Raw genomic sequence first — 16,001 nt, 5'->3', positions numbered from 1 at the left:
CGTGATTAAAGCCTGTAAACACATCCAGCATCACACCTGTTGGATTTTATATTCACTTCTATCTAAATGGCTTCTTTTCTGTCTCTCGCTCCCGCTCTCTCTCTTTTTGTCTTTTTTTTTTTTTTTGATTGAGACACATCCGTTGTCACTCATGAACGCATGTGGACAAACTTCTCACACATGGCTCCTTTCTCCCCCTTTGTCCCGCTCCCTGCCCTGGGCATTCTTTTCATTGGTTACCAGTTGTCATGGTTTCAGGGAGCCCCTGCAGGCTAAAAAAAAAAAAAAAAAAAAAAAAATAGAGGGATTAAAGGCGGCCATTTTGGGGACAGCTGGACCAGGTTGGTCCCTGTTGCCCCCTGTCCCGCTCCCAGTCACTGTGCGAGGGGGGACGAGGGCCGGCATTGTGTGAGGATTAGAGCTTCCTGTGTGTCAGCTCATTACACGGGGGAGTGTAGGGGTGACGGGTGGAGCAAAAAGAGTGAGGGAGCGAAATGAAAGAGAAAATTTAAAAGAAAAAAGGAGTGAGTATGAAAGAGAGTATGACACAGAGAAGGGGAGCGAAAGGCAGGAGAGGGGGGTATAGGGAGGGAGGTGGCAGCCTCTACAGCTGCACCCTCAATCACACTCATACAGGCTCCGATTATCCTTTTCACACACACTCACACACACATGAACAGCGCAGGGGAACTGAAACATATTAAAAGACACCGAGAGCAAAAAAAGAAAAAGAAAAGAAAAAGCAGAATCTGGAGACAGCTAGCCCAGAGTCTCAGACAAAGGACCCCACCTTCCTCCTCCTCCTCCTCCTCCAATCCCGACACACAGAGAAACTGGAACAAACAAGAGAAAACTGACCAACAGTGTGCACACAGAATAAGAGTCATGCAAGCAGAATACTTAAACAGATAGATGACTTCACAGAGACACGGGATTAAACCCAACCCAGACAAAAAAATGCCCCCCCCCCCCCCCCCCACACACACACACACAAAACGAAACCCACCAGACGAGCAACAAACAGGTCTCCTCTTCACATTGCCTTTTGTTTTATTTATCTTTTATACATCTCATGGGAACATATTTTTGTCTTTGCTACAAAAAAAAAGAAAAAAGGGTTTACAAAGGGGGGAGCAAAGCATACAAAAAGCTAAACTGAGCTAAAGCAGGAATGCAGTGAGTGCAGACAGTTGGTGCAGGAGCAGGACACCCTCAAGTGCTCTGAGAGAGAAGGGAGGATGAAGGAGGAGGCGGGAGGGCGGTTATAACGGACGGGGCTCATACTTGTTGCGGGTTTCACAATGCAGATAACAGCAACCATCAATACAACAACGCAAACAGGGCCCTGTGAGGGCCGGGGTAGCTTACAGTTTTAAGTACGGGACTCACACAGTCACCGGCAGCATTACGACCAAACAGCATCACGGATTCAATCATTTCAGCAGGTTTTTCGGCAGCACAAGGCAAAGTGCAGCTCACAGTGTAGCTCGGCACATGCATTCAGCAGCATCACATTAAAAAAAAAAAGGAACAAAGTAGGAAACAATAAGAAGTCTTAAAATGTAACCGCAGCTGTATTTACAAACTCTGGCCATTCCTAATCTGGCCTGTTTTGGTATTGACTTCATTTTGTAAAATTCTGGACACTCTTCTTTTAAAAAAAAACAAACAAAAAAACCACAAAAATCAGCTATCATAGAGTCTGTGCTGAACAAGCACCACGATAACAAAAAAAGAACAAGTAATTCAGCTCATGGTAATGCTGTGAAGTGTGTAAATAAGGCCTCACCGTGGTCTCCAAAATAGAAAAATACATAGCTAAAACACTACATTCACAAAATCACTGGAATCATACTACAGTATAAACTACAGCAGACCTATCTGCCTAACAAAAAGGTAAATATGAATTTGAATTATTATTACGCTAGGAAACAAATCTCGTTCTATTAAGTAAAAGAAAAATACATTCCCTTGTCAGGACCCTTAAAAACTGACATTCAACAGCACTAACTTTCTACGCGGTGGTGTCCATAGCCTCGTCTGCCGCGTCACAGCCGACGCTGTTCGGCAGAGGATCTGTGCTGTCGCCTTTCTCGGGGGATTTAAGCAATCCCTGCTTTTCATCCTGCTGTGCGGCGTTTTTACGATCCTCCGCAAAGTCATTGTCATTGGTTTGAGCCTTGGAGGGGGTACTGGTCAGCACGCCGGGGTGGGTCTTCATATGACCCTGTTGACAGGACACAATGATATTTATTTACAGATACAAAATCTCAAATTAAAAACTTTTACATCACACTATCTATTATCTCTTCTCTCACCTTAAGTCCGCTCCGGCTAGCGTAAGCCTTTCCACAGTGGGAGCAGCTGTAGGGTTTCTCTGGGCGATGAGGCTGTGTGTGTGGTGTTGGTGCTGGTGTTGGTGCTGATGCTGCTGGGACCGAGGGCTCAGCATCCGCAGAAGGCTTTTCTGGAGTGTCCTTCTCCAGCTCTGTGTCCAACCCAGACAAAGACTCTCTGAGTGTTTCACTTTTCCCTTTACTGTGGGCAGCATCTCGTTCCTGTGACTCATGTGGTGCACTGCCACAGGCCTCATCTGCTTCTGGGATAGCTCTGGGGCTGACAGGAGGGGGGAGTGAAGGTACAGGATTTGCAGTGGGGTTACTATCAGGAGTTATTGTGGGTTTATCTGTCGAGGACTCTTCATCATGATTAACGCCTCTGTGTGGCAGATCATTTTCTGCACCAGGCTTTGAAATGCAGAGAGAAAGGGGGACGTCGTCACCCTCTGAATCTCCATTTGCCAAAGCTGGGGGTGCTTTGAAAGGGCTGCCCAGGTCAGTGTGGGTCTCCTCCTCAGAGGACATGGAGCCATTCACCAGGCTACTGTCAGCTGGGATGCTGTCCTCTGGCCCTGCTGAAGTGAGGTTATGGGTCAGAGGTGGGCTAACACTGGACATGGAGCGCTCTGATTCCTCTGTCTTCACAGATGTGGTGTCATTAGCTGCAGATTGCTTAAAAGTGGACCCTGAGCTTAGAGCATCAATTTGAGACTTGGTGCCTGTTGTTAAGGCCAAAGGAAGGAGCTGTGTTTTAGATTGGGAGCTAATGGAGTCATTCTCACCATCATCAAAGACGCCACTGTCCATTTCTGCAGCATCTTCGGGGGGAACATCTTCATCGGGCGGAATCTGTCCTCCGAGGTGCAAGCGGATGTGGTGCTGAAGAACCAGGGCATTGGTGAACTTGCGTGGGCACAGCGGGCAGGAGTTCAGGGCACGGCTATTGGGCGGCCTCGCACGGTGAGTGGCCAGGTGGGCCCTAAGGCTGCCCTTTGTTGAGAAGGAACGACCACAAAGCTTACAAGGGAACGGGCGCTCTCCCAAATGTGTGGCCTGGTGCAAGCGAAGAGCTCTGGGGCAGCTAAGAACACGCAAACACACACCACACTGATTAGCAGCCTGGACGGCGGGGAGAGATGGGGTAGTTCTAGTAGCGCCTGAACCCTGGCTTGTCTCTGATCCTGCAGCATTAGCACTAGGACTCAGTCCAAGAGCCGCCAACATTTCCCTGCGGTAGGCACTGGAGGTGGTGGTCAGGTCGTGGCCATGGGTGTCTCCGTTGGCTTCAGTAGTGGTGTGTGAGGAGGTGGAGGGCGAAGAGGCAGAAGAAGAGGAGGAGACACCTGGGTGAGGCTGCTTTTCAAGCTTCTGTACCAGCCGCTGCAACTTGGATGTATCAGAGGTAGAGGTAGTGGGAGAGGATGAGGAGGGGGAGGAGGCAGATGGTTTGGGGAAAGGTGGGAAAGGGAAAGGTAGCTGATGAGGCGAAGTGAGGTGGGAGGTGGATGGGTGTCCCGGTGGTCGGAGAAGCGCGAGGTGGTGAGGGGAGGTACCTCCAGGGAAGAGAATCTTAGGCAGGTGAGCCAGCTGGGAGTACGGCGAGGCTGAATGGAGGCTCGAGTGAGGAGGAGTGTTTTCGTCAAAGCGCTGCTGCTTTGCTCCTTTAAACTGGCTGCCCACAGAGGACGAAGATGACGAAGAGGAAGACGGGAGCACACTGCTGGATGCGCTTGCAGCGGCTGCCGCTGAAGCTCTGTTCAGCTGTAGCAGCGAATGAGCTGTGGACAGCAGAGCCATGTCCACAGAGGGGGGCAGAGGTAGGGAGGAAGGCGAGGCCCGAGCCGAGCCACTGGACAGGAATCCTAAAGCCATGCTCTCTGTGATGCCGGGAACGCTTCCTTTCACCGCGTTAAATGTTTCATCATCATCAGCTCGCCGTTTGCGCCTCCTCTGGATGCTCCCTGTGGCCGATCCGCCCTGCGTTTGCTCTGACAGCGCTGGAGGCAGCAGGGAGAGTGACAGCTCTGGGTTCTGCTCTCTGTGTCGCAGGAAATGAGCTTTAAGGTTCCCCCTGGTTGTAAAACGGCTCAGGCAGACTGGACACTGGTAGGGCCTTTCCCCTGTGTGGGACCTCAGGTGGATCTGCAGGGACGAGTCGCTGCTCAGCACCTTCCCACAAAAGCGGCAGATGTGCTGAGGGCGTCCTGATGAGGAGGCAGAGGTAAGAGAGGAGCTGGACTGGAGGTCCTGGGGATGGCTGGTGGGAGGAAGTGAAGGAGTTGGGAAGCTGACGCCATTACTGTGAGCGAATGAAGAAGTGTTAGACGATTTTTCATGGAGGTAGCGCGGTGGCAGGCCCAGCGACAGGGACAAGGGGTGTAGGGAGGCAACAGAGGAGCTAATAGTGGATGAAAGAGATGAGGAAGAAGAAGATAATAATGAGGACGAGGTAGAGGAAGATGCAGCTCTGCTGCTGTTGTTGTGTGAAGCGCCTGACTTGGAGACAGCCGGTTGGGGGAAGAGAGCTGATGGAAGGCCAGTCAAAAGTGACGAGGCTGTGGTGACTGGAGTGGCAGTGGAAGGATGCGTTGGGGATGAAGATGCTGCTCCGTTAGGTTTCAGGTTGCTTTCCGTTCCGCTGGCTTGTGCATTGTTGTCCTGGCCAAAGACAGCTCCTCCAAGCCTCAGAACGTGCCTGCAGATCTCTTCTGTTATCTGCATCTGGTGGATTTGGCGCTGTTGTAAAACCCTCAGCTCCTCTAAGAGCACCGCCAGTGTGGGAGGGACCTGGCTCTGTCCCTGTTCCCCTGGTGAGCTGGTGGCCTGCTGTTGACCTGGACTTGAGCTTTCACGGTGAGGTGGAACACATTGAGAAGAGGAGGAGGAAGAGGAGGTGGAGGTAGTGGTGGTGGCTGAACTTCCAGTCTGCGGGGAGGTCATGGTGGAGTGAGAGTTCCCTTGGCTGTGGGAACCAGAGGTCTGACCCAGGGGGGGAGGTGAGTGAGTTTGGGAAGACAGCGACGGGTGAGGGAAGTCCGGGGAGAGGGAGGAGTGGGTGTTGGGAAGAGATGTTGTGAAGGGGGCGATGTGGCTGGGCCAGTGGGGAGGAGGTGAGCTCTCGCTGGGTAAGGAGGGCGCGTGGAGCCCTCCAGGGGATGGGCGAGGGGCCAGAGGCGGCTGGCAGTCTTGAAGAGATGTGGGGGATGAGGAGGAGGAGGATCCTGATGAGGTCACTTCTGAGCCGAGAGATGTGGATGGTGACTTTAAGCCCAGATGGTCATCTGAGGATTTAGAAGAAAAAGAAGAATGATGAGGGTTTTGTTTTTTTTTAAACCTGCATGTTTATTTGACAAAGCTCCGATATCAACCCAAATATACAGCTTTGTGAATTTATCTGAACTCTGTTTTTTCCTTTGCCTCCATTATTGTTTATGAATTTAGTTTTAAAAAATTCTGTGTGCATACCAAAAGATACAGTTACAACATCAAAAGAAATTCCTGCTGGAAAGTGGCCTTGAACATGCAAATAAACAAGAAACTCAACCGTCCACGAGTCTTTGTGATATCTTGTCTCAATCTGTGCTCTCCAGAGTAAAACTCCTCAAACATCTTGTGCACACACATACAAAAAAAAAGCTCACAGACCACCTTGCTGCTATAGCAACACATTTTAGAGGACAATGGGCATCACCAAGACAACCCATAGCCCCTCTTAACCCACTCCCTACAGCGGTTACGTCTTTCATCTCCCTATTCACCCTCCCCCGCCTTACGTCACAGTGGAGGTCAGGGGTCAGGCCAAGCTAAGGGTTCTGGGCACTGTCCACACACTCTGATTGGTCAACTAATCTGACCTCTGGCACTCAGGGGTCAAATTCTTTCAGAAATCTTGAGCACGGAGTGAGAAAGAGTAAAAAAGAAAAAGAAATGAGGGGGAGGGTAACAACAATGGAGAGACAAACTAACTACTCCCTCCTGGAGAGACAGTGATGGAATGAAAGACTGTACCTCAAGCGAAACTCCTTCCCTGCAAACCTGCAAGCAGATAAGCCTCAAACTAAAACTTCCACTATTAATTGTGAGAGTTTGCCCCAGGGGAGCTGGTGCATGCATCAGAAGCTATATCCCACTAATAATGTGACAAAAACCTCCATATTCTCTGAAATGTTTTCAATCCCCCCGCCTGTGTTAGGAGTATACAGTCAATAGGGCTAAAGGGTGAGAAAGAAGGAGCAAAGAAAGGGGAGGGGGGCTGTATTAAGAAAGGTGGAAAAATGAGGGGGAGAGGGGCACATAAGGAAGAAAAGCATGGATGAAGAGCAAAAGAAGATCAGAACAGAAAGGGTGGAAGATTAATCTTTACCCCCCAAAAAAACCACTGCCCCCCGCCCCCACCCTATTGCACCTTATTGTGAAGAAGTAAGAGAGTGCTCCATACTAATCAAAGCCCTCCAGCAGTCAGCGCTGAGCAGCCTGTTGGTCTCCAAGAGGATGAACAGCACACGAAAATGGCCACAGATGTATGTTAGTTAATCCTACCCACAAGAGCAAGTTTATTGGCCCCGTCCAAAGTGCCCCAGGTCTCATTTATAAGTGGGATCTATTGCACTAAACTAGTAAGCAGAATTGTGAGGTGAGACTTTTTTTCAGTCAGTTAAATCAGGTGCATTTGTCGGAATGCAAATGCAAACATGAACTTGCAAAAGTTCGAGAAAAGAAATCAAAGAAAACCCGCTCATGACTTAAATGCTAACTTTTGCGTTGGTAAATGAATTTAAAGATTTAAGTTCTTATAGTGAATTTCACAAGCAGCCAGTAGCCTGTGAGCAATGTTGTTTATAACAATCTTATGCCGCTTTGATTTAACAAAAAGAAAGAAAGAAACACAAAAATCCAAAAATAAAAAGCGCACGAACACTCGTAAACATGTTTTCTCACCGTGCGACTGCAGCCTCGGGCCCCCTGGATCCGCGTTAACGAGATGCTGGGGTCTCTTCTGTTTCCGGCGTGACATGATTCACGGCGAGTCAGACGGAGAGGGGGGCATCCGTCGGTTCAATGGCAGTTTTTTTTTTCTTGCGCACTTGGACGAGCTTCCGAGAGCATCCAAATTTAAGAAGCTGCAAGTCCTTGGCTTTAAAAAAGAAAAAAGAAGAAGAAGAAGAAGAAGAAGAAGAAGAAGAAGAAAGGGGGAGTTTTGAAAGAGCGGGTCTTTCATGGAACAAAGTTCCAAAAAGAAAAAGTGATGTTTGGAAATCCGCCGGGCTGCACCGTGTCACATGAAGCTTGCCGTGTGTGTGGCTGTTTTCTAAAGTCTCTTCTACCCCCCCAAAAAACTTGTCCAATTTGCGCCCCTCCTCTCCCACTGCTGCCCCACTGCATGCACATACAGGGAGCGCACACACAGTCACACATACACACTATATACACACACGCACACAGAACCACTCCTTGTTCTATGATATTTGCATTTGAATGGCGTGCAACACACAGCCTCCCCGGTTCTCCTTTTCTCTCTATCTCCCCCCCCCCCCAGCTTTATTTTTCTTAACACTCTCACGCTGCAGCCATAAACTTTCAATAAAAAACCGACAATGGCGTCAAAGCCCGTTGGATGTCTAAAAAACAAATTAAAACGGGCGTAAGATGTGGCCTTTTTGTTCGAGATAAATGTTTCAATCATTATAGCAAGAGAGTGAGTGCGAGAGAGAGAGAGAGAGAGAGAGAGAGAGAGACGATGATGGCTCTGATTAAGATGCAGTAACACGCGTAAAACTAATCCAACAGGTAACTTAGCAATCAGGTGCCATGCCTCGATCATCCTGTGCGCTCTGCACCTATACTTTGATCCTAGTCATAATAATGAAGTCAAGCTGGCAGGTGGTTTCCGTCAGCGTGAGTCAAAAATCTGCCTTCCCAGCATTGAGCTGAGAAGGCGAGATGTAGCCTTTGATTTCCTCGGGGCCAATTATCAACAACAGTGCAGCGAGCGGCTAATGTTTGCAAGTGGGGCCACACATCCATTCCACATGCATGCATGTAATTCGTGTGTGTTATCACCGAGCGCATAATACCCACCCCCAGCACCACCACCACCCAAAAAAAGCATCTTACACTGGAGCTCTATTTAAAAGGCAGAGAATAGATGGGAATCTTTGACAATGGCGTGCTGGACACAGTTGAGTGAGCATCTCCCCTCTCTCACTATGAACCCCCGGACCCGCTGCTGCACAACACAATGCCCCTCTTTCACCCCCTGCCTTTACTCCTGTACCACGTGGAGAAATGGATAAAAGCAGGAGAGGGGGAGAAAAAAAGTGGTGGCGGAGGAGGAAGGGGGCCATATTTAAGTAGGTGTCTCACATAAAGCATATAGACTGGCCGCTCAGAGGCTGTGTAGGGAAAATGGGCAGTATTTGATTTTGAGGAAATGCCTGCCATTCAGAGTTTAACAGTTTAAGCTCACAATGATGGACTTTAGTCAAGCTTTTTCACGTCACTTTGAAATACGGCACTATTTCGAAAAGAAAGAAAAAGAAAGAAAGAAAGAAAAGTTAGGACACTATAACATGTCAAACCATTATTATTATTATTATTATTATTATTATTATTATTATTATTATTATTATTATTATTATGCTGAAACAAGCATGGTCCTTCCTGAAATCCAGGATAGCAACAGATGGCACATAATATATCATCTCTGGCATTAATGGTTCCCTCACTGATATCCAGATCACATTCTCATTATCATTGTTGTTGTTGTTTTATTTATGTCCCTTTTGTAAGGAAGCCTGGAAGCATAAATACTTGTGCCAGCAAAAGCAGCTACAAAAAAAAAAAACATGAATTCAAAAAGACAACATATACGTTTTTGCCAATATATGTGCTATGTGGCTTCATAACGTTAGACAGTGAAGTACAGTAACTGAAATATTATATTTATTTCCATTACTGCTTTATTACATAGAGACACCTGCAAGACGGTATAATACATAATATGTATTATGTGTGTGGAATCTTATGCCTGACAGGTGTGCTCACCTGTCTCAGAAAGAAGAGTTTTTCTACAGTTTTTTGTACAGTTTTACAGAGAATGGCAGGAATGAGGTAGGAATTCTTTGAAGTGTTCTTTACGGCAGGCGGATTGAGCAAATCTGAGAGAGAATGAGTTTTGCTAGCTCACTACTGTGGAGTGGAGTGGGTGAGATGGGTTTGCCACTATGGAGAGCAGTTTATTCAGTGACCACCTGTTGCCAACGATGGTTCCTGCCTTCTGAATCAGTTTGTATATCCTGCTGCCATCTCTGGGACTGATGCTGCCTTCCAAGCACACAACAGCAAAGTAGATGGCACTTCCAACATTCTTGCTGCACACAATTTGAATCCGGAAAGTAGAGTGGGGTCATCCTCTTCTTCTGCAAATTCAGAATTGAACTTACTGTAGCTTAGTGTGGTAGCTACCAGTGGTCATGTAGGCCTAATTTTTATTTATTTTGTTGTTTATTTTTCCACACCACAGTTTGTAGGGCTTCACTGGATTTATGTTATAATAATAATAATAATAATAATAATAATAATAATAATAATAATAATAATAATAATGACACAAATCTTGCTTGAGATTTACATTAAAAGTTTGGCCCTAACTTTGTGAGTTATTCTAAAGGTTTTGCCATCGTGATTGGTAGAGCTTGAGCTGTATCAGCCAATCAGATTTCAGCAGTGATGTCACTTGCGGGGTCATCTTCAGAGTAAAGAGTTAACGGTAGGTTTTGGTCTTTGAAATGAGCCATTTTACCAGTGTTTTAGGGTTGTGTTAAGGTCCGTGTGTATAATGTCGAAAGTATATATTTTTTAATAGTCTGCTAAAGGAAAAAAAAGGTTGAAATGACACTTTAACGAGCTTGTTATTAGCAAGTGCAGAGTGCCTCAGGCTTTCACTAGCTAACCTTCTAGTACTAGCATCTAATGTCGATAATGCTGCTCAATTTTGGGTAGCGGAGCTTTTACGTTTTATACAACAAAACTGTATTTTAACAGTTTTATTTTTTCATAAATATATATTATAAGCCACTACAAATTAAATAAAAAAGGGTTTCAGTGTTTACAAATAATAACCTTTGCTTTATTCCATTGTAAAAAGTACATTTATCCAACGTGGGATCTATAGAGTTATTTTAGCCCCCATACAGTTACTGTAGCTTAGCTTTTGATGAACATTTTGTAGGTACATGAAATATGTACCTACAAAAAACTTGATAAAAACAATTTGTGGGAATATGTGAACAAAATTATTTAAACATGTAATAAATAAGCTCCTATAAATTACCAAAATGTTGTAGGTTAAGGCCAGCTGCAGCTGTATTAATAAAAACTATTGTCCACCTTGTTTTTAATACAAAGGTTTCAGATTAAAGTAAAATGTAGACCTCTAAAATAATGTCTGATTGTGATTAAAATAGTTCAAACAAAGACCAAATTACTCCTGCATCGCATTGGGCCTTGTGTTATGGAAATTTGATTGTTAGTCTTTGGACATCATGTTTTTGCTTTGTAGTTTTTTTCTCTGAATGACTTTTTACTGTCCTTTACAAAGGCATGTCCATCTGCGATGACACCCTCCTGTGTAATTTCCCAAAGTGTCGCGCTAAGCTGAGCGCCTTCGCTTGGGTCACAGCGTGCTCACATGTTTTCTGTGATCAGCACGGATCTGAGAAGTTCAGCTGTTCTCCAGTCATCTGCCCTGCATGCTCGTCTGCACTGTCTGGAAAGCTGGACATTGTGAGGATGGAGCTGTCGCCCTCTGAGGAGTATAAAGCGATGGTGCTGACAGGTCTGCGACCAGACATAGTGCTGGACATCAGTTCCCGTGCTCTGGCCTTCTGGAGCTATCAGGTCAAGTATCTCCATGTGAACAATCAATACAAAAGCAGACAAGTGTGAGAGAAGCTCCCACATCATCCCAGAAAAATCTAATTTTTTATTCGTAAAGTAGCATTAGCATATGTAATGATGCCATGCCCATCTGATCAAAACAAGTTACAGAATGTAAGTTGTCTCTTTTTATCTACGCTTGAAACCAGGATAATTTTCTAGCTGTGATCCCTCCCCTTTTTTAATTATTTTTTAACTCATGCTAAATGCTAAATTTGAGATTCTGTTTATTTAAAGAATTAAAATGATGAAAAAGGTGAGTTGGTAAACAATCAGCTGATTCCGAGGTGCTCAGCTGGCCGTGTACTTCCTCGTATATAAACCCTGATGGTCCGTTTATGTCAGTCAGATCTTGTGTAGCGTGTAAGTGTTGGTGTGTGCAGGTGCATCAAGAGCGTATCTATCAAGAGTACAGTCTGTCACGGGCCGAATCACAGCTGAAGCAGATGGAGAAGGTGCTTACTCAGCAGAACCAGAGCAGAGAACTGGAGCTTACCGCCTTGAAAGGAGAAATCGCCTCCCTGAAGAAAGTAAATGACACAACTCTCATCACCACACAAGACATTAATACACTAAACTTGTAACCTGGTGTAAAATAGCTTCAAAGGCTAAGATGTAAAATTACAAGGAGCACGTGGTCATCTTAACTGTGAATCTTGAAGACATACATAGAGTAAAACTAGATTTCTCTGTATCCTGATGGCCAGATGATGGACGAGTACAAGAGGAATTACAGCGAGGTGTCTGAGAAGCTGATGCAGAGAAACCGGCAGTACCAGAAACTACAGGGGCTGTACGACTCTCTGAGGATGCGTAGCATGGTGGTGGGTGCTGGAGAAAGACATACAGAGCAACAAATGGGACATCAAGACTACAACGCTGATAATAATGCCGGTAATGTCAGCACATTGTTGTTCATTTGTAGTTTTTAAAGGTGCATTGTTGGACAGAGATGAAGGCTTGGCAACTAGTTTATGATAATGGACACAGACATGACTAGTTATTTTCACTTTTAAAGGTCAAACCATAATATTGTTTTCAAATATGAACAGCAGCATTTATACTTAATCACAAATGACAGAATTTTAGCCCCCCTATCAGTATTAACCAAGGGCAGGGAATTTTTAACACAGCTTTTCCAACCGTGCTAGTTTTATTAAGTCTCGCACACGTGTCCTGAGCTGTCCCAGCCCATTCTTCTTTGGTACATCTCAAAAACCTCTCCAGATTTGCTGGTCTTCTGGCATGAACCTTGGTCTTATGCTTTGCGCAGGCAAGTCAGTGACGTTCACTTTGGTTATCTGGGGGTCGTTCTTGACCAGGAGCAAACTATGTTTTGGGTCGTTGTCGTGTTGTAAGACAAATCGGCGATACAGATCCAGTTTTGCTGCTGATTGCTTCAGGTTTTCTTTCAGAATCGTCACGTGTCCTTTCTTCATGATTCCTACCACATTGATGAGAGTCCCAGTTCCGGACGTACTAAAGCGTGCATAAAGCATAATGCTTCCTAAACCGTATTTCATTGTGTAGACCGTGTTCTTTGGGTTATATGCCTCTCCCTGCTTTCTCCAAACATAAGCAGCATCTCTGTGGCTAAAGAAAGTGCCTCCAGTCTCCATAATTATTCTCCAGGTTGTCCTCACTTCATTCTGTCTTGAAAGTGTCTCTTCTGCAAAAATTCAGTTTTTCTTGGTCTGCAACCTTGCAGTCCGTTCCTGTGCAGGCACTAAACTAAACTAACAAATTCAATTTCCAGACTTAGCAAAGTCATTCCCTTGTGTCTTCAGAGTTGTTCTGAGGTCTTTAGCCACATCTCGTACCAGTTTTCTTTCCAGAGACTTATATTAAACATTTTGTTTCCTATCTCTGCCAGGCTTGCTCTGTGTGGCTCTCTTTGAATTTCTTGATGTGTTTCTCACTCTGGTTCGGAAACACTGCAGTAGCTTTGTATATCCATCTCCAAACCCTTGCTGAAGTGTTAAACTGTGTGTAAATTGGAAGATAACCCTCAGTTTTAACTTGATTTTACAGACTTTGACCATAACAAGTTAAAACACATCATTGCACAGTAGTGGTCTGTGCAATCAAAGGTCAGTTTTTCACGAGGATAATAATATATGATACAATACATAACTTCTGTTAATAATAATTGTAACTACAGGGGTCCAACAAAGAATGGCCACGCATCATACTGATGTCTTCGGAAATTTATTTCTCTCTCTCTCTCACTCTTATTGTCTTCAGACACCGTGAAAACTGAAGAAACACAAAGTTTACAACATAAATGTTTTGAGCTTATCAGTCTCTCATATCAGTGTCCATAAACAGTCTTGTGCAAGCAGAACAGAAAAATGCACAATAATGGATATCACAAAAATGTCCTCTCATTACCAGTGTAGAACACGTATGCAACATTATACAAACAATATACATGAAACGATACCGTGTGCGCCTCTTGGACCACATGCAGAATAACATTAACGCTGAGGCTGTAGATGCATCTGTAGCCATGTATCCATGCTAGCTACACAATGCCATGGTTGTGCTCTCAACCAAACTCTGGTCATGTGACAATTACAAACTTTGCCTCATACAAACTTTACAGCACTTTACATATTTAACAAACCCATATTTTGTAATCACATATTTTTTTAATTAATGTTACACTTTTATCATCTTATCTTGTAAATAAATGAACTAAATTAAGCATGAATCTATCACAGAAACATGAAATAACCAACATTATTTTAACTGTCTCAGGGACAGTTACAATAATGATATAATAATATATATAATATATGCCTTTTAAAAGTGTTACCTAACAACATTTACTAATGATGCCTAAATGTTAAAGGCATTATTAGTAAATGTTGTTAGGTAAGAAGCAGTAAGTTTTTGTTGTTGGCTGAGTACACAAACAATGTGAAGATGTCATTATGGCCTCTATTACCTGCACTTAACTAAAGCTGTTTGCTTTTTGGCAGAAAAACTACTAAAGTCCATAGTAAAATATCACTTATGTTCAGAAAACAAAGATAAATAAGGACTCTGCTTTCATAAAATCAGCTTTCACATTGTGCTCACGTTGATGAATGAGAAGAGGAAGGAATCAGGGTAAAAGAATAATGCTTAATGGCAACGAAAGAAGACAGGGCTTTTATCAAAAAGACTTTGTCATCAGGAAAGAACAGCAGGAGTAATGAGCTGAATGTCTATGTAAGGGAATTTTTAGTGAGAATAACAATGAAAGACATCCATCAACCTCCTGTGTGTCACTCAGGGGTGGCTCGGCATGCGACTCCTCAGAGGAGCCCTCCGTTCCTGTCCCTCGGCCCTGAAGGGGACAGTCGATTCTTGTCCGCCCTGGAGGCTGATGGAGGAAAGACCTTCTTCCAGTTCAGCTCCCCTGGCAGGGATAAATGCCGGCCCTTCATCAGGAGGCACTGAGAGCAGCAGTCTGCAGTTATCCATGTTACTCTCCTCTGTTCTGCTGTACTCACTTTAGCAGGAGACGTTTGCTCTTATTTTGTGCACTGTTTATTTCCTGTTCAAACCATAAATATGTATTTAACAGTATTAACAAATATGGGATTTCATTTTATATTTTGTTACATGTTATTCCTAAGTAAATAATAAAAATCTCAAGCATATTTTCACAGAGTTATGTCTTACACCTAACACTTATCTGTCGCTTAACAAAAAGCTTTCAGGTGCAATCACTTTTTCCTCATTTCTGTATTTAAATATAGGATTATAAAGTAATGAAGAGTTGTAAAGCTTTAAAAGAGAAAGTACAAATGGATCATTTCACATTTCTGTGTCATCAGATTCACATAATGAATATTGATGATTTGCAATAATCATTAAGAAACAGTATAGGTGGCCAGTCGGAGGATTTATTAGAGAAAGAGGCACAACACCACTGGATCCTCAAAGTTTCATAACATCAGAGATGAGGGAGAAGAAAAACTTTAGGGGAAGAGATTTTTAAAACTTTAGTTTGGAACAAAGATTTTATGGGATTTTTCAGGTTTATCAGATTCTGCTGTTTTCCACTACATGCAGCATGACCATTTAAATGTATCTATTAATTTACATAATGCTACAAAAGATTTGCTTCTGGAAACACTTCATGCAGTGCTGTGGAAATTTAATAGCAATAATCTGAAGTAATCATTTCCTGTATGACTTTATCAGCCTTTCCTGTTGTAGTAGAGGAATTTTGGCCCACTCTTCTTTATAGCCATGCTTCAGTTCATTGAGGTCTGGACTTTGACTGGGTCACTGCATAATCGTGTAGTCCTGTAGAAAACCTTCATTTTCACATCACTGTATGCATCCTGTTATACAAAGCAGGAAGCCTTAAACCTGAGCTGTGATCAGTTCTTTATTGGGATCCAAGATGTGATGTGAATGAGTTTTTCACTGCAAAACCAAAGCAGTGCAAGCCAGGCCATAAAAACTGGTTTGTGGAGACATGAGTTACAGTGGATAGACAGCATGCTGAAAGTTGATCATCAGGCCATGTCACAACTTTAAATTAAAAAAAAAAAAAAAGTTAAAAATCATAATGACAGTTTCACCAAGGGCTTTGTTACATTACTACTTTTAACAAAAAAAAAAAAAAAAGTACTACTTATGGGACAACTCAAAATGTCTTGTTTTTGAGAACTTTAGTTTTAACATACAAGAAAAAAAAAATACACTTAAAACATGATACATATT

The 16,001-nt window shown here is 43.9% G+C and overlaps 2 protein-coding genes across 2 annotated transcripts; one reads left to right on the top strand and one right to left on the bottom strand.

Annotated features, from left to right (window-relative positions):
- Positions 1-952: 952 nt before the first annotated feature.
- LOC309702132 (uncharacterized protein) lies at positions 953-7,833 on the bottom strand. Its single transcript, XM_082526566.1, has 3 exons — positions 7,278-7,833; positions 2,319-5,620; positions 953-2,227 (listed from the first exon to the last, which is right to left on the bottom strand). Exons 1-3 carry the CDS (start codon positions 7,351-7,353, stop codon positions 2,015-2,017), a joined length of 3,591 nt encoding a protein of 1,196 aa, XP_082382692.1. The 5' UTR covers positions 7,354-7,833; the 3' UTR covers positions 953-2,014.
- A 2,194-nt stretch (positions 7,834-10,027) lies between these two features.
- ccnb1ip1 (cyclin B1 interacting protein 1) lies at positions 10,028-14,926 on the top strand. The gene is made up of 5 exons (XM_082528759.1): positions 10,028-10,107; positions 10,939-11,237; positions 11,660-11,806; positions 11,984-12,170; positions 14,557-14,926. The coding sequence occupies exons 2-5, from the start codon at positions 10,941-10,943 to the stop codon at positions 14,721-14,723; spliced, it is 798 nt and encodes a 265-aa protein (XP_082384885.1). The 5' UTR covers positions 10,028-10,107; positions 10,939-10,940; the 3' UTR covers positions 14,724-14,926.
- The last annotated feature ends 1,075 nt before the right edge of the window (positions 14,927-16,001 follow it).

Source organism: Aulonocara stuartgranti, assembly GCF_965226115.1.
Source record: "Aulonocara stuartgranti genome assembly, chromosome: 3".
Classification (NCBI taxonomy): domain Eukaryota; kingdom Metazoa; phylum Chordata; class Actinopteri; order Cichliformes; family Cichlidae; genus Aulonocara; species Aulonocara stuartgranti.
This window is presented reverse-complemented; position numbering and strand designations above follow the sequence as displayed.